General features: G+C 47.0%; 1 protein-coding gene across 2 annotated transcripts; it reads left to right on the top strand.

Annotated features, from left to right (window-relative positions):
- The first annotated feature begins 419 nt into the window (after window positions 1-419).
- Window positions 420-25,673, top strand: DCAF12 (DDB1 and CUL4 associated factor 12). 2 transcript variants are annotated; one of them, XM_083354860.1, is made up of 9 exons: window positions 420-684; window positions 5,456-5,710; window positions 10,552-10,758; window positions 12,043-12,103; window positions 16,514-16,707; window positions 17,459-17,524; window positions 19,971-20,133; window positions 21,824-22,002; window positions 25,284-25,673. In XM_083354860.1, exons 1-9 carry the CDS (start codon window positions 616-618, stop codon window positions 25,440-25,442), a joined length of 1,353 nt encoding a protein of 450 aa, XP_083210986.1. In that variant the 5' UTR covers window positions 420-615; the 3' UTR covers window positions 25,443-25,673. The 2 variants fall into 2 exon arrangements, with proteins under 2 accessions (XP_083210986.1, XP_083210987.1); XM_083354861.1 differs by lacking the exon at window positions 5,456-5,710 and having other exon boundaries at window positions 423-684.

Raw genomic sequence — 25,673 nt, 5'->3', positions numbered from 1 at the left:
TTGGGGACAATATGATTGTAAACAAGTTAGAGAGGGCTGTAAAGCACTGTGAAGCGGTATATAAGTCTAACAACCGCTGTTGCTAATCATTGAACTTCAGCAAATCCTGACTGGGCCTCCGCCCTTGGATACCGCCTGACGAGCATAGGAGGCGCCATAACAAAACAATGGCGCGTCCCTCCCCCCAACGCGCGCTTTAACCAATCAGAGACGACTCCGCGGCCGAACCCAGCTCGCTCTCCCGCGCTTGCTCAGTGCGGGACCGTAGCCCTGAGGCGGAAGCAACTCGGGCCCCCCGGAGAGCAGCGTTCGTTGCCGAGCAACCGAAGCGTGGCCGCCTGGCGTCTGCGCAGACTCTGCCAGCCGGGCTGCCGTAAAGTGCGACGCCGTCGACCCGCTCTTGCTGCCCTCCCGCCGCGGGCGGGCGCGAAATGTCGTGAGTCGCATCCGGCTGGTCGACGGCGCGGGAGCGACCGCGGGCGGGTGGAGACCGGCGGCCTCCCATGCTCCGTCGGTGGCGGCGGCGGCGGCGGCGGCGGCGGTTGTCCCTGTCCTTCCCCTCCCCCTTCATGCGGGGCCCGGGCCGGGGCCGCGCCCGAGTCGCCCCCGCCCGTTATGGCCAGGAAGACAGTTAGCAGGAAGAGGAGAGCGGCCGCCCCCGCGTCGGGGCCCGGCGGAGAGCAGGTGGGTTGCAGGGCTTGGCTTCTGCGGAACTACAGCTCCATCGGGCCCGGCTCTGTGCTCCGAGGGTCGCGGGACTACAGGTCCCATGAGCTTCTCGGCGGGTTGTGTTGTCGCCGGGGTACCTTTTCCCATGGCTTCGGGGTAGCAGCTCTCTTCGCTTGCCAGCTGGGAGGAGTCCTCCGCGGACTACAGACTCCATCGTTCCCGTTCAAGTGGCTGGGATGACTGCAGCGTCCATTGGGCCCCTCGCTCTGCTAAGGACATTCGCGGGAAGGGAGGGGTACTGAACCGTCGATGCCATCGCTCCCAGCCGGAAGGGCAATCCTACCTAGCCGGGATTACATTGCCCATCGTTCCCATTCGACGGGATGACTACCTTCCCCCGTCGCTCCCTCCCCTCTTCTAAGCGTGTCTGGGTCGCAGGAGTGCACGTCCCATGCTCCCCGGGGGCGGTGGTCTTGCAGACCCCTTCCCCATCGCTCCCAGCCGGGAGGAGGGGGAAATTCAAGTCGGAACTACAGCGCCCATGGCTCCCATTCAAAGGGGTGGGATGACTACGGCTCCCATCGCTCCTCCCCTCTTCTAACCGCATCTGGGGGTCTCGGAGCTACAGCTTCCGTGCACCCCGCGGGGAGGGGCCACCGGCCTCTTTCCCACCACTCCCGGCTGGGACTACAGTCTCCATCGCTCCCTCCTCTCCCCCTAACAGCGATGGGTGGCAGTACTGCTCCCTGCGGGCGGTGGTCTTCCAGACCCCTTCCCCATCGCTCCCAGCCTGGAGGGGGAAATCCCAGTCGGCACTACCGCGCCTATTGTTCCCATTCAAGGGGATGACTACAGCCCCCATCACTTCCTCCCCTCTTCCTAACCGCCTTGAAGGCGGGGGGGGGGGGTTTCGCAGGGCTGCAGCTCCCATCCTCCCCAGCAGGCGATGGTCTTCCGAACCCTTTGCCTGCGGCTCCCAGAGGGGACTACAGCGTCCATCGCTCCCATTCAAGGGGATGGAACAACTACAGCCCCCATCATTCCCTTCCTCCTCCTAACCGAGTCTGCGCTGGCAGGGCTGCAGCTCCCATCCTCCCGGCGGGCGGTGATCTTCCGAACCCCTGGCCCATCGCTCCCAGCCTTTCCCATCGCTCGCTGCTGGGGGTGGGGGTGGGGGATTGGCTCTGGGGTGGTTCCCCTCACTCCTACCCGGGAGGGGGATTCCGCGGACTACAGACTCCATCGCTCCCGTTCAAGTGAATGGGATGACTACAGCGCCCATCGGCCCCTCCCCTCTTCCTAACCGTCTTGGTGGGGGCCGCAGGACTGCGGCTCCCATCCTTCCCGCGGGCGGTGGCCTTCTGGACCCCTTCCCCATCGCTCCCAACCGGGAGAGGGGAATCCCAGCCGAGACTACAGCGCCCATCCCCCGGCGACCCCGTTGGGGGGCCGGCGGCGCGGGGTCCGCCGCGGGCGGGTTCGGCGTTCGGAGCCCCGTAACCGACCAGGCGACGATGCTTCGGGGCGGCGGCTGGCGGCGGAGGGAACCGTGCCGGCGGCGGGGATCGAGCGCCCCGGCCCGGGGGAAGGTGGGCGGCCCTTGGAGCCCGGCTCGGCGGGGCTCCTTTTACGGGGAAGGAGTTCTTGCACCGCAGGATGGGGGCTCTGGGGCGCCGGGTTAAGGCTGTGGTCGTGTGAATGCCGGTCTTGTCTATTCCGGGTTCCTGGAGGGAGTATGTATGTATGTATGTATGTATGTATGTATGTATGTATGTATGTATGTATTTATTTATTTATTTGATTGTTTATTTATTTGATTATTTATTTAATTATTTAATTATTTAATTAATTGAATTTGTATACCGCCCTATTCCCGTAGGACTCAGGGCGGTTTACAGGGCAGTTAAAAACCATGAAATACAAAAAAAAAATCAATTAAAACAATTAAATTCAAGCCCCGAGAGTAAATCTAAAACCCAGTTAAATTAACAACCCCACAGTCTGGACCAGGGGTCTTCCAACTTGGCCCTTTTGTAACTTGTGGACTTCAACTCCCAGAATTCCTCAGCCAGCGTGCCTGGCTGAGGAATTCTGGGAGTTGAAGTCCAGAAGTCATAAAAGGGCCAAGTTTGAAGACCCCTGGTCTGGACCAAACAGATCAAACAGAGTAGCAGGAAAGGGTTAACACCTCTTTTGGTGAGGAGGCGGGGCTAGAAGAGTTGGGCTAATTTAATGAGCTCCTGAGTTAATTATAGCTTAGCTCTGGTTTAGCTCTGCATTGCTCAACCTCGGTGGACTCCAATTCCCCCGAATTCCCTGGCCAGCATGGCTGGGTGAGGAATTCTGGGAGTTGAAGTCCATGAGACTTAAAAGTTGCCAAGGTTGGATAGCCCTGCCCTAAAAAAATGGACTTGGTAAGCAAAGGTGGCTGAGGAATTCTGGGAGTTGGAGTCCCCTACTCCATCTGAAAGCTGTCCAAGGTTGAGCAATGCTGGTTTAGCCAAAACCCTGTTGCAGGAAGCACAGGAGAGTTTGGCTTGATCTAAACTACAGCCAGCCATCTTGGCTTGGCCCCTTCCATGTTTTATTTTTATTCATTTTTTTAAAAAAAAATTCTGTCTGAGTTGAGTATTTTATCTTTTGATATTATTTAGTTTGTATTGTGCCTAGTTTTTGTAAAATTTTTATCTTTTTTTTAATATTGTAAATCACCCACAGTTACCTTGGGTAAGATGGGTGGCCAATAAATTTAATAATAACTAAATAATAGTAAATAATAAATTTGATGTATATACCGCTCTTCTCATCTAGAGAGACTGAGCAGCTTGCAAACATTAGTTTTAGTTATAAAACATAATAGTTTTAGAGTCAGTTAATTTCTGCACTGGCTTGTTCTGTTATATTTTTATTTATTTTCTGCTATCTATAAGTAGTCCTTGACTTACAACAGTTTCTTTAGTGCCCATTTGGGGTTGCAATGGCACTGAGAAAAGTGACTTAAGACCATTTTTCACCCTTACGACTCTTGCGGCATCCCCAGGGTCACGTGATCAAAATTTGGACACTTAGCAACTGACGCATATATGTGACAGTTGTAGTGTCCCACTGTCACGCGATCCCCTTTTGCGACTTTTTGAGAAGCAAAGTTAGTGGGGAAGCCAGTTTCACTTCACAACCGTATGACTCTTGACAGCTGCAGTGATTCGCTTAACAACGGTGGCAAGAAAGATCGTAAAAATAATATAATATAATAATATAATAATTTCATTTGTATACCGCCCTTCTCCCGAAGGACTCAGGGCGGTGAGGCAAAATACAGTTAACTCTTGTCTTGCTTAGGAAGAAAAAAAATTGGGCTCAATTGTGGTCGTAACTGGAGGACTATCTATATTTCTAACCTGATCTGATCAACAGGGAGCTCTGGGCAAGCTGTTAAAACCATTCAAGAAAATTAGAAAAAAAAGGATAGACTTTTCACTCTTTAGCGCCTCAAGTTTTTACTTTGGCCTTATAATATGCACAAACCATTTCTATAATAACAAACCTCTCCAATCGATAAAATCCAAGTTTAATTTTCCACCTCAAGCACAGAGTCCAGAAGCGGTTTCCAAGTAAAAACAAAGTCAAGTGATACTCTTTTTTTTAAATTAAAGCAGTCGATTTAGCCATCTCTGCTTACTCCACCAGTTTTTGCAGCCATTGTGGGAATCAGCTTACCAGCGTTCATTTAGGGACCCCCCCCCAAAGTTATAACATCACTGGAAAAAGTGGCTTAGGACCATTTTTCACACTTTCGACCGATGCAGCATCCCCATGGTCACGTGATCAAAATTCGGAGGTTTGGCAACTGACTCAGATTTATGACGGTCGCAGCAGTGTCCCAAGATCACGTGATTCCCCTTTTGCGTCCTTCTGACGAGCAGAGTCAATGGGGAAGCCAGGTTCCCTTAACAGCCCTGCGACTAACTTAACGACTGCAGTGATTCACTTAACAACTGTGGCAAGAAAGGTGGTAAAATGGGGTACAGCTCACCTAACGAACGTCTCGCTTAGCAACACAAATTTGGGGCTCCATTGTGGTCGTAAGCTGAGGACTGACTGTATCTTTCCATTTTTGTGCATCGATCCTTCTTGCTGCCGTCAGCACATTATAACATCAGAGTTCCGATTTTTATTTTTCAAGCTTATTGTCCATTAAGGGGACAAATGGATCTCCGGGGGGAAGGGGGGGGTTCCTGTGGGGCAAATGTACCATAGAGCCTAGAAAGCAGATCTTTCCTCTGGATCTAATCCAGGGGTCTTCAAACTTGGCCCTTTTATGACTTGTGGACTTCAACTCCCAGAATTCCTCAGCCAGCCATGCTGGCTGAGGAATTCTGGGAGTTGAAGTCCACAAGTCATAAAAGGGCCAAGTTTGAAGACCCCTGATCTAATCAAACAGTCCTAACTTCAACCCCATAGAGCAGTTTTTTTCAGCCAACTTTAAGACACGTGGACGTGGACCCAGATTGTTGGGGGCAATAAGCTGACTTTGTAATAATGCCGCTGGGGGGTGGGGGCGAAAGCTCTAATAAGCAGGCATATACATAGAATGAAGGCTATTGCTAAGCACATTGGTTTGTGCTTTAAATTGTAAGCCGCCCTGAGACTTCGGAGAAGGGCGGGATATAAATGGGATTAACATGCTGGCTGCGGAATTGTGAGAGTGGAAGCCCACGTGCCTTTAAAATGGCCAAGGTTGAGAAACGCTGCTTAGAGATGTCTTGTCGGTCCTTTTTTCCCGCAGTACGGCTGGGACCACTCGGTTCACAAAAGGAAGAGGCTTCCGCCGGTGAAGCGGTCGTTGGTGTGTTACCTGAAAGGGCGCGAGGTGCGACTTTCCAACGAGTCCAGCTACCATCGCTTGTTGCACGCGTACGCAGCTCAGCAGCTGCCCGGTTTGCTGAAGGAAAGAGAATTTCACCTGGGAACTCTTAATAAGGTCTTTGCGTCGCAGTGGTTGAACCACCGGCAAGTGGTGTGCGGGACAAAATGCAATACGGTAAGTGCGCGCTCCCGGGGGTCGGATGGTATGAAACCTAACGCCCGGTGTTAATCCTCGAAGGTGAAGGAGGCAGAAGGGGGAGAGGAAAAATGGTAACATTCTGAAGCTGTGAATTTGTAAATCACTCCGGACTATAGTGGTGGCTGGAGGTGGCTATAGGAATGAGACAGGGATCTGCAAACTTGGCAACTTTTAAGACTTGTGGACTTCGACTCCCAGAATTCCTCAGCCGGCGTGGCTGGCTGAGGAATTCTGACAGTTGAAGTCCACAAGCCTTATACTTGCCAGGATTGAAGACCACTGGATTAAGAGAAGACCCCTCTCTCCCTCTGTGCATCTTGCTCCCTTCCTCCTCCTGTTTTAATTGTAAATTATGGCTCATCACAGTCCACCAGATGTTCAAACAGGATTTGGCTATTTTATCCACGTGTTGAATCCTTCCCAAGGACCTGGATAGGCAGATGCTGATGTTTTGTGATGTTAAAAGGGGTCGTTGCAGGATGTAAACCAGGGGTGTCAAACTCAATTTCATTGAGGGCTGCATCAGCATTGCAGTTGCCCTCAGGGGGCCGGGTGGGTATGGCCAGGGTGGGCGTGGCCTACTGGGTGGGCGTGGCTAGAGTGCGTATGGCCTACTGAGTGGGCGTGGCCAGCTCTACATCGTTCGCATCAAGGGTGCCTATGGGTGCCTGGGCAGGAGTGGGACAGATCTGAGGGTGTCTGGCAGAAGGGGGGTCTCTGGGCCAGGGCCAAGGCAGTGGGGGCCGTTCCCTCACTGTTTCCAGGATGGCTTCGCGGGCCGCATGAAACCATTTCGCGGGCCGCACCCGGCCGCCAGGCCTTGTGTTTGACATGTCTGATGTAAACTGTTGAGTCAAGTTGCCTTTTGCAATTGGCTGGCGGGGATTTTGTCCATGCTGATGGTGCTCTAGCGGTGCTCCAGTTTTGGGATTGCAGCCAAGGTGTCTATGACTAATTTATTACCTTTGCTTGCTTTTGCCACAATCGTTCTACTTCTCTTTGCAGTCTTTGCATCTTATGGCCTTCTCCAGTTTTTGCTCTTCTATTCTGCTGTCTCCAGGCACTTGCCGCATCCACTATCCAGACTTTTTGGTCTTGCTTCTCAACAATTGTTAAGTCCGGGGTGTTGTGTGGCAGGTGCTTGCCTGTTTGAATTCTAAGGTCCCAAAGCAATTTAACTTCTTCCATTTTCTATGACTTTCTCTATTTTATGGTCCCACCAGTCCTTGCTTGCTGGCAAATGATATTTCTTGCAGATCCTCCAATGCACCATTGTTGCTACTTTGTCATGCCGCTGCTTGTAGTCAGTCTGGGTGATCGTCTTAGTAGGTGATCCACTGTTTCTTCAGCTTCTTTGCAGAGGTGGCACTTGCTGTCGGTTGCTGTCTTCTCAATTCTGGCTTTGCATGCATTTGTCCTCAGGACTTGGTCTTGTGCAGCCAGTATTAGTCCCTCGGTCTGTTTCTTCACTTTTCTGCTCTTAGGCTATTGGCAGGTCTTGTTACCTGCTTTCCTCTCCATTTTTTTAATGGAGAGGCCCTGTAATACTTTGTCTTCCCATGCTTCCATTTTGTTCTTCATTTGGTCTTTCTCGTAGGCCAGTTTGGTCTGCCCAGTAGTCAGTAAGCCTTCCTGATATACTAATTTCAGTGCTTCTTCTCCTCTGCCCTTCAAATATTCTAGACATGTCCCTTTTCTTTTTCAAATTATGATTTAAATTGATTGCCTGCCCAAATCAAATGGATTCTGGCTTGCTTGAAGTTGGCTTGGTGAGTTGATTAATTTAACCAACTGTGGTTTAACGCTGTAAATTCTTCAGTAGCTCATTTTCTAACCCTTGTATTTTATTTTTTATTTATTTTATTTTAGTTCCATTTATATCCCGCCCTTCTCCGAAGACTCAGGGCGGCTTACAAGCTTAGCTGTAGCCTTCATTCTATGTATATGCCTGCTTATTAGGGCTTTCACACACACCCCAAGCGGCATTATTACAAAGTCAGCTTAATTGCCCCCAACAATCTGGGTCCTCATTTTACCTACCTCGGAAGGATGGAAGGCTGAGTCAACCTTGAGCCTGGTGGGACTTGAACCTGCACTAATTGCAGGCAGCTGGTGTTACTTAAGGAGGCATTAGCCCCCTGCTCCACCAAGGCTCTTTTATTAAAGTGGTAAATGAAATTTGTCTGCCCAGTAATGGACTTTTTTTTTTTTTACTTTTTATTAAAAAAAAATAAGAAGGAGCAGTTCTGAGATTCCTAGTCATAACATGCCTGATTTATTTTAGGTTTAGCATTTGTTGTGAAGCCAGCTGTTGCAGTTGGGAAGCATGATTAATGATTAATCACAGTATATGTGCTGTCTGGGTCTCATCTAGGCTGGGGACATTTGGTTTCTACATTGTGTGCTTGTGTGTGTGTGTGTGTGTGAGAGAGAGAGAGAGAGACTGTTCTGCAAAGCTGACAACTATTGCCTTGTTTTAGTAATGTCGCAATGGTGTTTACAGGTAATCCTCAACTTATGACCACAAGTGAGCCCAACATTTTGGTTGCTAAGTGAGAGTTGTTAAGTGATTTTGCCACATTTTAGGACTTTTTTTGCCATAGTTAAGTTAGTCACAAGGTTCTTAAGTGAATCTGGCTTCCCCATTGACTTCGTTTGTCAGGAGGTTGCCAAAGTTATCACCTGATCCCAGGACACTGCAGCCGTCATACAGATGAACCGGATGCCAAAGATCTGAATTTTGATCACGTGACCCTGGGGACGCTGCAACAATTGCAAGTGTGAAAAATGGTCGTAATTCACTTTTTTTTCCCCAGTGCCATTGTAGCTTTGGTCACTAAATGAATGGTTGTAAGTCAAGGACTACCTGTACTACTTTGACCTAAAATTATACCGATTATAAAGTCTTTTATAGTCCTTGACTTAACAACCGTCCGTTTTAGTGACTGTTCAAAGTTGCAACGGCACTGAAAAAAGCGACCTGTGGTCCTTTTTCACAGGTACGACCCTCACAGCATCCCCAGGGTCACGTGATCAAAATCCAAACGCTCGGCCACTGACTCGTATTTATGACGGTCGCAGTGTCCCCGGGTCATGTGAATCCCCTCTTGCGACCTCCTGACAAGTAAAGTCCAGGGGGAAGCGCAGGTTCACTGAACGACCGTGTTACTCACTTAACAACCACAATCATTCGCTTAACCACTGTGTCAAGAAAGGTTGTAAAATGGGGCAAGTCTCACTTAACAACTGCCTCGCTTAGCAACAACAATTTTGGGCTCAACTGTGGCTGTAATTTGAGGACTTCCTGTACGCCAAATATAGCCCAAGTGAATGAATATAAGTCAAGGAGTACCTGCAATTGCGGCGTCTGAGCAACTTGTCTGAAAGGGGGGGGGGGGCAGAAGCCTTGCAGAATTGTCCTCACTTTGCCACCCCGTCCTGGTTGTTTTTGCAATTCCTCTCTTTCTGCATCTGGCTTGCGTCGTCGTCCCCGTAGAGGAGCTCAGATGAATTGGTCTGCCCTGTAAACACAACAGGTGTGTTCCTTCTTGTTGACTGTTCCTGAGCAGGGCTGGAGAAAATGCAGCTTAACAGGTTCGGGCTGTATGAAGCTTAAGTTTTTATGGTGCCTTGTTGACTATAACACCTGACTTGTTGTTATTGACTTCCTTTAGAAGTCAATCCGAAACGTCCATCTGGGTTTCTGCCTCAGGGTGCTTAAACATAGGTTGGGCGCTCCTGAATTTCATTTGCTGTATTTTGTACATGAATAATGTGGTTTCTTGGGAGACGATGCGCACCGTGCAGAAGTGGGCACCGTCATCCTTATAACGCACGAAGGGGAAAGCTGTACCTACCTTAGAACAGGGGTGGGCAATTAATTTTCCCATTATATACTAGTGGCTTGCCCTGTTATTGCTGGCAGGGAGTATTCTTGGTGAAGAGCAGCCCCACTCCCTTCTAGCATTGATGGTCTTACCTAGTTGGGTAGTGAAACGTCTGCAAGAAAACAAGCTCAGAGGGCACCAAGGACCCCACAGTTGTCACCCTCCTCTTCCTCCTCCACTCTATAAACCCCTTTCCCGTCAAGCCCTGATGAGGATACCTAGTTGGGTAATGAAACGTCTGCGAGAAAACCACCAAGCTCAGAGAGCACCAAGGACCCCTCAATCCTCCTCCTCTTCCTCCCCTTCGCCCTCCTCCCTTATAGCACTGATGATGTTACCTAGTTGGGTCATGAAATGTCTGCGAGAAAATCACCCAGCACAGAGAGCACCAAGGATCCCTCAATCCTCCTCTTCCTCCTCCTCTTCCTCTTCCTCCCCTTCGCCCTCCTCCCTCATAGCACTGATGACATTACCTAGTTGGGTCATGAAACGTCTGCGAGAAAACCACCCAGCGCAGAGAGCACCAAGGATCCCTCAATCTTCCTCCTCCACTCTGCAAATTCTTCTCCATTCTAGCACTGATGACATTACCTAGTTGGGTCATAAAATGTCTGCAAGAAAACCACCCAGCTCATAAAGCACCAAGGACCTCATAGTCGCCCCCCCTTCTCCTCTATATTAGAAGATTTCTAACGTATAATATCTTCTCAGAATATTCTCCTCTCTGCAAACCCCACTCCCTTCTAGCATTGATGATGTTACTTAGTTAGGGCATAAAACATCTGCCAGAAAACCACCCAGCTCAGAGAGCGTTAAGGACCCCACTATTCAACCCTGAGCTACGAAAAGACCCCTTCTTTCTTCTTTTTTCATGTAGCTCTCTTAACATATAACCTCTACCTGACACGTTTCACTCTCTGTGTCTTGCAGTTGTTCGTCGTTGATGTCCAGACCGGGCAGATCACCAAGATTCCCATCCTGAAGGATCGGGAACCCCACATAGTCAACCAGCAGGGCTGCGGCATTCATGCCATCGAACTCAACCCTTCCAGAACCCTCTTGGCCACCGGAGGGGACAACCCAAACAGCCTTGCAGTTTATCGCCTCCCGACCCTTGATCCCGTCTGTGTGGGTGACGTAAGTTTCTGCAAACGGCAACGGTGGGACGGGTTTGATATTAGCTGTCAGAGGTTAGATAGTCCTCGAGTTACGACAGTGTGTTTAGCGACCGTTCGAAGTCACAACGGTGCTGAAAGAAAAGTGACCTTGGACCGTGTTTCGCACTTAACGACCTTTGCTGCACCCCCCCCAGGGTCACGTGATCAAAATTTGGTTGCTTGGCAACAGGCCCACATTTATGAAGGTCGCCGCGTCCCGAGGTCACGTGATTTCCCCCTTTGTGACCTTCTGACCAGCAAAGTCAGTGCTGAAGCTGGATTCACTTAACCGGGTCACTAACTCATCGACTGCAGGGATGCCCTTAAACAAGGGAGGCAAGTCGTAAAGCAGGGCAAAATTCCCGTAACACGTATCTCACTTAACAACAGAAATTTGGGGCTCGGCTGTGATCATAAGTCGAGGACTATTGTCCTGCCAACTTAAGTAACTTGTCGGTTAAAATCCTTCCAAATTGTTGAGGCATTGAAAGGTAATGGATTGAGTCAACTTCCTCTCTTTTGGATTCTGCAGTTGGTCCTCGATTTATACAAGTTCATTTATTTTATTTATTTATTTATTTATTTTATTACATTTATATACCGCCCTTTCCCGAAGGACTCAGGGCGGTTTACAGGGTGATTAAAAAACAAAGATACAAAACTTAAAAACAGATTAAAAATTATATTTGTCCCTGCATAAATAAAACCCCAGTTAAAATTAAAATTAAAGCTAAAATTAGAATTCTCAGCCTGGTGACTGCTCAAAGTCACAACAGCACTGAAAAAAGTGACCCACGATCATTTTTCATACTTACGACCGTTGCAGCGTCCTTTCTCTCCCCCCCCATAGTCACGTGATCATAATTTGGGTGCTTGGCATGTGACGTGTGTTTGTGACAATAGCACTGCCCCCCCAGGTCACGTGATCACCGTTTGTGACCTTCCCAGCCAGCTTCCGACAAGCAAAGCCAATGGGGGAAGCCGGATTCGCGTAATGACCATGTGATTCACTTAACAACCGCAGTGATTTGTTTAACAACCAGTGCCAGAAAAGGTCGTAAAATCAGATGTGACTCACTTAACTAACACCTTGCTTAGCAACGGAAATTCTGGTCCCAACTGTTGTAAGTCGAGGACTGCCTGTGCTCAAGTACAGTAAAAATAATGTTAAAATTTCCTCAACGGTCGAACTGACAGCATTACAGAAACCTGATTTTTTATTTTTTGCCTCCCATGTTATTCATTCTTTCTTTCCCTTTTTTAGGATGGGCACAAAGATTGGATATTTTCTATTGCATGGATCAGTGATACGATGGCTGTTTCGGGTAACACTCAAACTTTTATTTTTTCAAATCATAATTTTTATAGGAGATGTGTTTGGATTTATTCATTGCAGCCAGATCTAAGCAAAAAGATTGAATAAAAATATTGCAACCTTCTCTATCAGAAGTCTCCAACCGTGGCAACTTTAAGATTTTGGGAGTTAAACTCCAGAAGTTGTCAAGTTGCCACGGTTGGAGACTCCTGTTTTTCCCCCTATATATATATATATATATATATATATATATATATATATATATATATATATATATGTGTGTGTGTGTGTGTGTGTGTGTGTGTGTGTGTGTGTGTGTGTGTTTGTGTGTATGTGTATATATACATATATGTGTATAAAAGAAAAACAAGTATAATGGAGTCTACAAATAATTAAAAGAGCATAGTTACTAAAATAAACCCCAATAAAATACTGAAAAGAAGTTTCAGTCCTAAGAAATTATGCAGTGTATCGTACAAATAGTTGCATAGAACGGAACAACTTATTTTTCAGTCCCTGTCTGAGAATAATAGCATTAAATAAAAATGCCTGGAACTTCTTTCAAGACAGGGTGTATAAAGGTCTATCCTTATATACAGTATTGAGGGAACTATATAATAGCATATAGCCCTAAAGTTTCTACTGAAATACAAGAGCGGAAAACTAAGAACTGCCCTCCGGGTGAGATTCAAGGTGCTGGTGATGACCTATAAAGCCCTAAATGGCATGGGTCCGGATTATCTTAGGGACCACCTGCTGCCAGCATCAATTTCCCATCGTCCTGTGCGCTCCCACAGGGAGGGCCTCCTTAGGGTACCACCGGTCAGTGAGTGCTGGCAGGTGATCCCCAGGGGAAGGGCGTTCTCTGTGGGCGCGCCTTCCCTGTGGAACTATCTGCCTGTGGAACTCCGGACCGCTCCCGACCTTCTTTCGTTTCGCCGGGACCTAAAAACTTGGTTATTTGATTTATCTGGCCTGGACTGAGGGGTTTGAATTTTTGAACTTTTTAAATTTTTAAACTTTGGGCTACTAATTGTTATTTAATCTTATTTCAATTCTATTTTAACTCTTATTTTGTCTTTTAACTTTGCCCTGTAAACGGCCCTGAGTCCTTTGGGTATAGGGCGGTATATAAAACTAATAAAATAAAACAAATAAATATAGCTTTTAGCATTTCTCCTTTAATTGCCGCTCAGTGTCTGCAGAGCAGGAAAGCTGGATGCCCCCCCCCCCCTCTGTACAGTATTGTACCATCTCATTCGCTTCCTTTTCTCTTTTTGATGTCCTGATGTGGCATTTTCAAACAGCCAGAGACTGATGAATCAGGACATACGGCTGGCCTCTTTAGGTATTGATTTATTAAATTTACAGTATGTCTCCCATCTCCCTCTTAAGTGATTCTGGGAGGTTGGCAAGCCTAAGAAAAACAAAGAGGTAGACACATAGCAGCATTGTTCTTTTTAACCATTCAGCTGTGTGACAGGCAAGTGCTCTCGATGGATTAAATATTAAACAGAAATTAAGTACTGTCTACAGGCAGTCCTCGACTTACGACCACAATTGAGCCCCACATTTCTGTTGCTAAGCAAGTTCAGTTGTTAAGTGAGCCGTGCGCCCCATTTTACGGCCTTTTTTGTCGCACTTGTTCAGTGAATCCCCGCAGTTGTTAAGCGAGGAATGCGGTTTGTGAAGTGAAACTGACTTCTCCCATTGACTGCTTGTCGGAAGCCAGCTGGGAAAGTTACAAAGGGGTGATCACATGACCCCAGGACTGTGCAACTGGCATATAAATTACATGCCAGTGGCCAAGGGTTCACATTTTGATCAGGCTACCATGGGGATGCTGCAACGGTCATAAACGTGAAAACCGGTCATAAGTCACTTTTTCCCAGTGGTGGTATAACTTTGAAGGGTCACTAAATCAGGGGTCTTCAAACTTGGCCCTTTTCTGACTTTTGTGGACTTCAGCTTCCAGAATTCCTCAGCCAGGCATGGCTGGCTGAGGAATTCTGGGAGTTGAAGTCCACAAGTCAGAAAAGGGCCAAGTTTGAAGACCCCTACCCTAAATGAACGGCTGTAAGTCGAGGACTTCCTGTAATTAGAATTGCAATCCCGGGTGCTGATCTGCAGAGAGCAGGATTCATATTGCCTGGTTTAGTTTCTCTCACCCGGTAGCAGCCACTGGGCCTGCGGCAACTCACCACAGCCAACTCGCCGTGACCACTTAACCTCCCTGCCAGCCTGCTTGCGACCCACCTGGGCCTTGAAACTTCCTGCCTGCTTCTGCACGGACTGTGGGTATTGTAAACCAGGCAGAAGTTGCAAGAGAAGGAGGAAATTAGAAGAGAATGTTGGTAGCGCAGGGTGACCTGGGCTTGGTGGTTTCCTTGCAGATGTTTTACTACCTAACATCATCAGTGGTAGAAGGGAGTAGGATTTGTGTAAAGGAGGAGGAGAGGAAGGGGGAGGACTGCGAGGTTCTTGGTGTTCTCTGAGCTTGGGCGTTTTCTTGCAGACAACTAAGTAATAAGCATTTGCCCAGGTTTGCCTTGCACCCCTATCTGGACCGAGATGCCCTACGTACGGTCACTCACGCAATCGTTACCTCCCGTATAGATTACTGCAATGCTCTCTACATGGGGCTGCCCTTGAAGACCACCCGGAGGCTCCAGCTGGTGCAGAATGCGGCCGCGCGGGTAGTGATGGGAGCATCCCGATACCCCCATATTACACCCCTCCTGCGTGAGCCGCATTGGTTACCGGTTGTCCGCCGGGTGAGATTTAAGGTGCTGGTACTTACCTTTAAAGCCCTACATGGCTTAGGCCCAGGATACTTGCAGGACCGTCTACTGCCAGGAACGACTTCCCATCGCCCAGTGCGCTCACACAGAAAGGGCTTCCTCACGGTGCCGTCGGCTAGACAATATCAGCTCGCGACCCCCAGGGGGAGGGCCTTCTCTGTGGGAGCGCCAGCCCTGTGGAACCAACTCCCCCTTGAGCTCCGGATGGCCCCGGATCTCCGATCCTTTCGCCGCGGCCTTAAAACATTCCTTTTTCATCAGGCTGACCTGGACTGACGACAGAGATTTTTAAAATGTTTTTTAATTTTTAATTTATTAATTTTAATTTATTTTATTGGGGCTGTTAATTTAATTCTTTTTGACTTTTGTATCGCTGTATTTTATTGTTGTTAGCCGGCCTGAGTCCTTCGGGAGATAGGGCAGCGTATAAGTCCCAAAAATAAATAAGTAAATAAATAAATATCATCCAAGTGAGAGGATCTTGGCCTCTAGGACTGGCGATGTTACCCAGCTGGGTCATGAAACATCTGCAAGAAAATCACCAAGCTCAGAGAGCACCACCTCCTCCTCCTAATCCCCCCTCCTTCCCCCACTCTCCCATCTCCACTCTGCAAACCCCGCTCCCTCCTAGCTCTGATGATGTTACCTAGTTGGGTAATGAGACGTCTACAAGAAAACTACCAGGCTCAGAGAGCACTGAGGACCCCAACAGAAGGAGGAGAAATTATGACCCACAACCCTCGCTTAACGACAGTAGCGGGGACTGGTGGGGATTGCTGTCATTAAGCGATGCGGTCACACGATGTCACACTTCACACCTGCACTTCACCCTTGCTTAGCGACAGAGATTCCTTCCCCAATGGCCGCCGTAGCTGAAGGACTCCATGTGAAACGATGGGACTAGAGAATCAAAACTTTGACAAATCTACACCAGTTTGGTTATGGAACTTGTTCCCTTGTTAGCACTATAGGAAACCGGTCGTTTTGCTTGGTGAGGCCCTTTTTCTCAGGAGTTTATAATCATATTTCTGGTTTATCCAGAGGTGAAAACATGTTATGCCAAGCATATCGTATTTGTACTTTTATACTACTCTATTCGTGCTATAGGCAGGTTTTGTACAGTTTTATCCTTTCTAACATTCTAAGCCATCCAGAGTTACTCTGTGGTAAGACATATGGCCTAAATAAATTAATAATAATAATAATAATAATAATAATAATAATAATAATAATAATAATAATAATAATAAAAAATAATGTTGGAAGGGACCTTGGAGGTCATCTAGTCAAACCCCCTGTTCAGGCAGGAAACCCTATACCATTTCAGACAAATGGCTGTCCAGTCTCTTCTTAAAAAACCTCCAGTGTTGGAGCATTCACCACCTCTGGAGGCAGGTTGTTCCACTGGTTAATTGTTCTCACTGTCAGGAAGTTTCTCCTTAGTTCTAGGTTGCTTCTCTCCTTGGTTAGTTTCCATCCGTTGCTTCTTGTCCTGCTTTCAGGTGCTTTGGAGAATAGGTGGACCCCCTCTTCTTTAATGTATAAACAATGTATAAACAAAAATTGCCCCCTCTTGGACCTGTGTTTGATGCGTGCTTGAACGTCCTTCTTTCTGGTAGGTTCCCGAGATGGTTCAATGGGCCTCTGGGAAGTGACTGATGAAGTCTTGGCCAGGAGCGACGCACGGCGCAATCTGTCGCAAGTCCCCGTCTACGCGCACATCACCCACCGGGCTTTGAAGGACATTCCCAAGGAGAACACTAACCCAGCCAACTGCAAGGTCCGGGCGCTGGCTTTCAACCACAAGAACAAGGTTAGGAAAAAGAAGAAATTCAACTGGAGATATTTTGACTTACTGGTCCTCGAACGTACAACAGTTCGTTTAGTCTGTCGACAGTTATCCTGGCTCAGTGTCCTGCTAAGCCATAAACCCTCATTGACACATGAGAGTGGCTACATTCATGTGGTGCTAAGCCAAAACCAAGTGATCTGGTGATTTCTGCAATACAGGCAGCCCTTGACTTACAACCATTTGTTTAGTGACCGTTCGCAGTTATAACGGCAGTGAGAACAAAGGGACTGATGACCGTTTTTCGCCCTTAATGATTGTTGCGGCATCCCCCATGGTCACCTGATCAAAATTCAGACACTTGACAACTGACTCATATTTATGACGGTTGCAGTGTTCCAGGATCACGTGATCCCCTTCTGTGACTTTCCCAGCCGGCTTCCGATAAGCAAGTCAATGGGGGGGCCACCAGATTTTGTTTCATGACCTCATGGGGACCGCCAGATTCACAGTCACAACTGTGTGACTAGCTCAGCCACTGCAGCAATTCGCTCAAGAACTGTGGTAAGAAAGGTCGTAAAATGGGGCAAAAAGCTCACGTAACTGTCTCACTTAGCAGCGGAAACTTTAGGCTCAGTTGTGGTCGTAAGTCGAGGACTCCCTGCATGTGAACTCAACCTCTGTTTTCCGAGAAACAAAATGGCTAATTATTAGTGGTGCAAGCAGAAACTTTCCTGTCCCAGCCGCGTGAAGGGTTAATGTTTTTCTCTTCCAGGAACTGGGAGCTGTTTCTCTGGATGGGTATTTCCACCTCTGGAAAGCGGAACACATGCTGTCAAAGGTGAGTTCCTCCACACCTGTGCACAGAAGTGAAATTTAAACTAGAATTTCCTGGTTTAGGCCTAAAGGAGAACTTTGGCTTTGTGCTGGGTTGTGCTGACTCTTAAATGCACGGGCCTAGCACCGTGGTGGCGAACCTGTGGCACGCAGAGCCCTCTCTGTGGGCATGCGCGCGCCGTCGCCCCGGTGCTTGGCCTTCAGCTGGGTTTTATAAAATCTTTTCGCTTTAGGCCTCCACCGCCGTGTACAAAAAAAAAGGTTCAATCAAATCAATTTCAAGTTCTTGTGAGGAAAAAAAAACTCTGACAAAGTTGGAGTTGATTGATTGAACTTTTTAGTCCCAGCCAGTCTGCCGTTACCACCGCAGCCACGACCACCCAATGGGCCACACCCACCCAAAGGGCCACACCCACCCAGCACCCATAAGTGGGTTTGGGGTTGCAGTTTGGGCACTCGGCCTCTAAAAAGTTCGCCATCCCTGCCCTAGCATTTCTTGGCGACTTGGCTGAAAAGTTACGAAGAGAATCCAAGCTCTTTTCTTAGCTTCTTCTGAACCACTTTTACTTCGTTGTGGGAGTTCACTTCCCCCCCCCCGGGTTTGTTTCTTTGAATATCTTTTTCTTTACCTTTGAGGGCACAAGAATACCAGTAGTTCGGTGGGAATCAGACAAGCTTCTTTATTTTAGGTTCTCAAAGAGGTGTGCATTTAAAAAAAAAATGAAAATTCTGCCGCGTTGCAAAGTTTCACAGTCCCATCAAAATTTTCTGTACACATTTCCAAGGCAGAAAGGAACTTCTTGTTGACTTATATTAAAGTCTAAAATCAAGTGCTTTTTTTAAAACAAAGGATTATTTGTGATCTGTGATGCAATTTCTCTGTTACGAGTACTCCTTGAGTTGCGACCAGTCAATTAATGACCATACAAAGTTACAATGGTTGGAGCCAATACTTAGACATATTATTTATAACAGACCTGGGCATTTTACAGCCCTTGGGCCATGTCCAGCTTTGGCTGTCCTGCCTGTACTGCATGAGGTCCATCGGAAATTAGAGATCAGATGTAAATGATGCCTTGGTAAGACCACACTTGAAATATTGTATCCAGTTTTGGTGCCCACTATATAAAAAAGATGTTGAGACTCTGGAAAGAGTGCCGAGAAGAGCAACAAAGATGATCAGGGGACTGGAGGCTAAACCATATGAAGAACGGCTGCTGGAATTGGCTATGTCTAGTTTAAAGAAGAGAAGGACTAGGAGTGACATGATAGCAGTCTTCCCATATCTGAGGGGCTGCTGCAAAGTAGAGGTGGGTCAGCTTACTCTCCCAAGCACCTGAAGGCAGGACAAGAAGCAAAGGATGGAAACTAATCAAGGAGTGAAGCAACCTGGAATTAAGGAGAAACTTCCTAACAGTGAGAGCAATTAACCAGTGGAACAGCTGGCCTCCAGAAGTTGTGGGTGCTCCAGTGCTGGAGTTTTTAAAAAGAGATTGGACAGCCATCTGAAATGGTATAGGATCTTCTGCTTGAGCAGGAGGTTGGACTAGAAGACCTCCAAGGTCCTTTCTATTTCTGTTATTCCGTTATTCTAAAAAGGTAAAGGTTCCCCCGCACATGGGTGCTAGTCGTTTCCGACTCTAGGGGCCGGTGCTCATCTCTGTTTCAAAGCCGAAGAGCCAGCGCTTGTCCAAGGACGTCTCCGTGGTCATGTGGCTGGCATGACTAGACGCCAAAGGCGCATGGAACGCTGGTACCTTCCCACCGGAGCGGTCCCTATTTTTCTACCTGCATTTTTACGTGCTTTCGAACTGCTAGGTGGGCAGAAGCTGGGACGAGTAACAGGCGCTCACTCTGTTACGCGGCACTTGGGATTCGACCCGCCAAACTGCGGACCTCCTGATTGACAAGCTCAGCGTCCTAACCCACTGAGACACCGCATCCCTACTCTGTTATTCTGCATTGCTTTTATTTTGAAAGTGACTGCTATTTCTTTTCCTCTTTTTTTCCCAAGGGCACCTCCACAGCTCTATTGGTTTGGCCCTCTATAACAGTCCCAAGTTCTCATATGGCCTCTTTTGGAAAATTGCCCTCCCTACCCCATGTATAATATTAAGCCTACCAGCTTCAGCTCTGGTCTGGGGGAACCAGCCTCTGTTATGCACGCTCCGGTCATGTCTGAGTTGGGTTGGGCATTGGGCACCTTATCTGGAGTCTCCCCTAAGCATATTATTCATTTGTATACCGCCCTGAGTCCTTCGGGAGAAGGGTGGTATACAAATAAAAATAAAATAAAATAGAAATAAATAAAATAAATGTACTCCAGCTGTAAATACTTGCAGAAGTGGTTCTCATTCTGGTTCAATTATTTAAACGCCCTTCAGATATTTTGTGCTTCCTGGTGTCCTCCGGTTTTCATCAAGGCTTTTTTCTCTTTCTCACTTTTGTAGCTACTCTCAACCAAGTTACCCTACTGCCGGGAAAACGTGTGTCTGGCCTATGGTCAGGAGTGGTCGGTGTACGCCGTTGGCTCTCAGGCCCACGTCTCTCTCCTGGACCCCCGACAGCCTTCCCACAAAGTTAAGTCTGTCTGTTCCAGAGAGCGAGGAAGCGGTAAGGATGCTTTATATTGGAACATTTTACTTGTATTAAGAATTTGTTGAGATCCAGCTCTTTTTTTTCAACTTGGTACCTTGCAGATGGTTTAGGGATCCTTCCTTCCTTCCTTCCTTCCTTCCTTCCTTCCTTCCTTCCTTCCTTCCTTCCTTCCTTCCTTCCTTCCTTCCTTCCTTCCTTCCTCTTTCTCTCTCTTTCTTTCTCTTTCTTTCTTTCTTTCTTTCTTTCTTTCTTTCTTCCTTCCTTCCTTCCTTCCTTCCTTCCTTCCTTCCTTCCTTCCTTTCTTTCTTTCTTTCTTTCTTTCTTTCTTTCTTCTTACTTACTTTCTCCCAATACATGGTGACAACTTAACAGCAGTAAAATCCCAATAGAGAAATGAATAAAGAATAACCCCCACCAACCACTTTCTGAGCTCCTACCAGCTTGGGGTTCTTCAGGCTCATTGGCAAAACCACATCTTCAGGGCTTTTCCAAAGAGTGTTGAGGTGGGGGCTAATCCTAGGGATGATGATGTTCCACAGGGAGGGAGCCACCATGGAGAAGGCCCTTCTTTTTGGTCCTACCAGATGAAACTCCTTAAGAGAGGGGATCTGTAACATTCCTTGCCTCTCCACTTTGATAGGTCAGGGTAGATACAACTTGGGAAACGACGGTCCTCCTGGCCCTGAATCATGTAGGTGACAACCAGCACCTTGAATTAGACCCAGAAGCAAATTGGCAGCCAGCGCAGCTCCTGCAAGAGTGGTGACAAGGGTGCAAATCTTTGAAGATCTCTGGAGACCACATTGGGGAAGCAGAATATAGTGGTCCATCCCTGGGCTCTTTGGCTGCCTTCTGGAAGCCGCTGCCATTTTGGCACAACCACGGGGGATTGTCCATGGTCCTCCTGTCGGTTGTGTATGGAGAATGTCTAGATAAAGTCAGCAACCCATCCCTTGGTACCAAACTGATAACATTCAGGGTGCTAAAAAGACACTCACCCACATTTCCCTCTGTTAGCCACCTGTTGCTACTCACAGTTCTTCTGCTTCCTTTATAAAGTCCTCCTAGCACTCGTCCCTGATTCGTAACATGCTGAGGATGTGTGGATGTTTTGAGTTTCACCAAACAAGGATACTTGAAAAGTGTAGTTTGAAAATAAGTGCAGATAGTCCTTGACTTAAAATCATTCACTTTAGTGGCTGTCCAAAGTTATAACAGCACTGAAAAGAGTGGCTTATGACCAGGTTTTACACCTGTGAGCATTGCGGCATCCCCGCAATCATGTGGTCATGTGGTCAAACTTTGGAGGGTTTTTTTGGCAACCAGCATGTACAGGTAACCCTTGAGCCTCACACTTCTGTTGCTAAGTGAGACATTTTGTGAAGTGGCCACAGTGAATCACTGCGATTGTTACGTTAGTAACATGGTTGTTAAGTGGATCGGGCTTCCCCATCGTCTTTTTTTTTTTAAATTACATTTATATCCCGCCCTTCTCCGATGACTCAGGGCGGCTTACAATTTTACAATTTACAATTACTATTTCTGTTATTCCGTTATTCTAAAAAGGTAAAGGTTCCCCCGCACATGCGTGCTAGTCGTTTCCGACTCCAGGGGCTCAAGTGTGCTCGTAAGTCAAGGACTAGCTACCTGCAGGGCCAGGATTTGTCCCAATTTCCATCGTGCCTCCCTCTCTCTTCCATGACAGGCATTCGCTCAGTGAGCTTCTACGAACACATCATCACGGTGGGGACTGGACAGGGCTCCTTGCTGTTTTATGACATCCGAGCCCAGAGGTTCTTGGACGAGAAGCCGCCACACAATTACTACGGATCAAAGTTGGCAGGAAGTGAAATTCTCAAACTCTCCACTGGCAAAGGTTGGCTGGTGAGTAGTGGTAGGAAGAAAAACTGGGGGTCGCATGGTGCTTTCCAGGGAAAAGCAGATTCATCCTGCAATATTCTTAAGTGACAGCTGGTCAGCTAACACAGAGGTAGGGTGAATTCCAAAACTTCGCCAGCAATCACTCAATCATTGAGAGCCAGTTTGGTTTCGTGGTTAAGGCACCCAGCCAGCTGGGTGACTCTGAGCTAGTCACTGGGAGATGGTGGGTTCTAGTCCTGCTGTAGGCATGAACACTGGCTTTTATGACTTTGGGCCAGTCACTAGGAGACAGTGAATTTTAGCCCTGCCTTAGACATGAAAGCTGGCTGGGTGACTTTGGACTAATCACTAGGAGACGGTGAGTTCTAGTCCCACCTTAGGCATGTTAGTTGGGTGACTTTGGGCCAGTCACAAGGGGACGGGAAGTTCTAGTCCCTCTTTAGGCATGAAAAGTGCCTGGGTGACTTTAGGCCAATCACTAGAAGACCGTGATTTCTAGTCCCACCTTCAGTGGTGGGATTCAGCCAGTTTGCACCAGTTCGGCAGAACCGGTAACTAGTTTTTTGCTGCCCAGGCCCAGAACGGACCTCCGGAAGCTGCATCCACACAGAGAACCGGTTGTTCACATATTTGAATCCCACCACTGCCCACCTTAGGCATGTTGGGTGGGTGACTTTGGGCCAATCACAACGAGACGGAGAATTCTAGTCCTGCTTTAGGCATGAAAGCTGGCTGGGTGACTTCGGGCCAATCACTAGGAGACGGTGAATTTTGGTCCCATCTTAGGCATGTTGGCTTGGTGACTGTGGACCAATCTTTTTTATTTATTTTTTATTTTAATTTTTTATTTTAATTCCATTTATATCCCGCCCTTCTCCGAAGACTCAAGGCTTAGCAGTAGCCTTCATTCTATGTATATGCCTGCTTATTAGGGCTTTCACACACACCCCAAGCGGCATTATTACAAAGTCAGCTTAATTGCCCCCCACAATCTGGGTCCTCATTTTACCTACCTGGGAAGGATGGAAGGCTGAGTCAACCTTGAGCCTGGTGGGATGCGAACCTGCACTAATTGCAGGCAGCTGGTGTTACTTAAGGAGGCATTAGCCCACTGCTCCACCAAGGCTCTTATAATCACAAGGAGACAATGAGTTCTAGTTCCACTTAGGCATGAAAGCCATCTGGGTGACTTTGGGCCAATCATCAGGAGTCTTGTGAGTTCTAGTCCCGCATTATGCAAGAAAGCAAACAAGGTGACTTTGGGCTAGTCCCTCTCTTTCAGCCCATGACATCAGGTGCGAGTGACAAGCTGGTCAGTTACTTGCTGTTGCTACACATGATTGATGAAAAAAACACCAGACCCTGCATTTGGGGGTAAACCAGGAATTGCCTATCTCTTGGGCTTTAGCTTCTTCTCTCTTCTTTCTTGGTCCTGGGGATATATAGGCAGTCCTTGTCTTAGAAGGGTTCGATTAGTGACTGTTCAAAAGTACAACGGCACTTTAAAAATTCACTGTTTCTCACATGATCATTGCAGCATCCCCATGGTCATGTGATCAAAATTCAGCTGCTTGGCAACTGGCTCGTATTTATGACAGTCACAGTGTCCCAGGGTCACGGGATCCCCTTTTGCAACCTTCTGACAAGCAAAGTCAATGGGGAAGCCAGATTCACTTAACCATGTTGCTAACAATTGCATTGATTAGTAATAATAATAATAATAATAATAATAATAATAATAATAATAATAATAATAATAATAATAATAATAACAACAATAATATAATAACAATAATATAATAACAATATTAATATTAATATTAATATTAATAATAATAATAATAATAATAATAATAATAATAATAATAATAAGCATCTGGAAGTACATCAGATGGTTGAAGAAAAAATGGCTTTGGAAGAATATCTGAAGGACAATGATGAAGATGCACTGAAATTAGTGTATCAGGAAGGCTTACTGACTACTGGAGAGACCAAACTGGCCTACAAGAAAGACCCAATGACGAACAGAATAGAGGCATGGGAAGACAAAGCACTACACGGCCAGTACATTAAAAAAATAGCTGGGAAAGCAGATAATAACAAGACCTGGCAATGGCTAAGAGCAGGAAAGTTGAAGAAAGAGACCGAGGGACTAATTCTGGCTGCACAAGACCAAGCCTTAAGGACAAACGCATACAAAGTCAAAATGGAGAAGACAGCAACAGACAGTAAGTGCCGCCTATGCAAAGAAGCTGAAGAAACAGTGGACCACCTGGTAAGCTGCTGCAAGAAGATAGCACAGATTGACCACAAGCAGCGGCATGACAAAGTAGCAACAATGGTGCATTGGAAGATCTGCAAGAAATATCATTTGCCCATAAGCAAGAACTGGTGGGATCATAAAATAGAGAAAGTCATAGAAAATGATAAGTTAAACTGCTCTGGGACTTCAGAATTCAAACAGACAAGCACCTGCAACCTAACACCCCGGACTTAACAATTGTCGATAAGAAAGACAAAAAAGTCTGGATAGTGGACGTGGCAGTGACTGGAGACAGCAGAATAGACGAGAAAGAACTGGAGAAGATAACAAAATACGAAGACCTACAAATAGAGATAGAAAGATTGTGGCAAAGGCAAGCAAGGGTAGTACCAATATTAATAGGCGCGTTGGGTGCAATCCCAAAACAACTGGAGCATCACTTGGACACCATTGGCATTGACAAATTTGCCATCAGTCAATTGCAAAAGGTGGCCTTACTAGGAACTGCTTCCATCCTGCGACGATATCTGTAATAACATCAAACATGCACATCTGCCTATCCCAGGTCCTTGGTAAGGACTCGATAGGTAGACAAAAAACTGCACTACTCAGAACATCTTACATTTTAAAGATACCTGGTTGATACCTAAGATGCTGGCAGCAACCCGTGTCAACCATTAGTGCCAGTCAATTTGAGTGTTCAGTTGACTTAATTTCATGTTTTGTGAATAAAAGTTTAATAATAATTAATAATAATTAATAATAATTAATAATAATAATTAATAATAATAATAATAATAGAAGAGTTGGAATGGACCTTGGAGTCCCTGCAGCGGTTCAGTTAACGGTGGCAAGAAACGTTGTAAAATGGGGCAAAATTCAGTGAACAACTGTCTCGCTTAGCAAGGGAAGTTTGGGGCTCCATTGTGGTCGTAAGTCGAGGACTACCTGTACAGACCAGCTCTTGGGAAGGTTGCAAACCTGGTTACAGCTCTAACCGAGATCCACTTTCTTTTCACAGAATCATGACGAAACCTGGAGGAATTACTTTTCAGACATCAGCTTCTTCCCCAACGCCGTTTACACGCACTGCTATGACTCGTCGGGCACGAAGCTTTTCGTGGCAGGAGGCCCACTTCCTTCCGGACTCCACGGGAATTATGCCGGCCTCTGGAGCTAATGACGCTTTCCTGAAAAAGCCTCTCGAGCGTGACTTTTTTTTCCTCTCCTTCTCCTCACCCTCATTTTCTTTCCTTTTTTAAAGAAACAAAAGGATTTGTGTGGTGACATTCCCGTCTTCTGGTTTTGATGCCACTTGGGGTTTAAACATATTTTTTTTTAAGGAGGGGAAACCGTCGATCCTGTTGGTCTCCCAGCAGTTTTTGTACATTTTTAAACTGGGTTTTTTTTT

The sequence above is a fragment of the Vipera ursinii genome, assembly GCF_947247035.1.
Source record: "Vipera ursinii genome assembly, chromosome: 2".
In the NCBI taxonomy this organism is placed as follows: Eukaryota; Metazoa; Chordata; class Lepidosauria; order Squamata; family Viperidae; genus Vipera; species Vipera ursinii.
Note: the sequence above shows the minus strand (reverse complement) of the source record. Positions and strands in the feature narration are given on the sequence as shown.

Bases quoted from the DNA above. Each gene is read 5' to 3' on its own strand.
- DCAF12 (XM_083354860.1), top strand. From the start codon at position 616: ATGGCCAGGAAGACAGTTAGCAGGAAGAGGAGAGCGGCCGCCCCCGCG. The intron at 685-5,455 runs GTGGGTTGCAGG...TTTTTCCCGCAG, and splicing joins CGGGGCCCGGCGGAGAGCAG to TACGGCTGGGACCACTCGGT. The intron at 12,104-16,513 runs GTAACACTCAAA...TCTTTCTGGTAG, and splicing joins TGATACGATGGCTGTTTCGG to GTTCCCGAGATGGTTCAATG.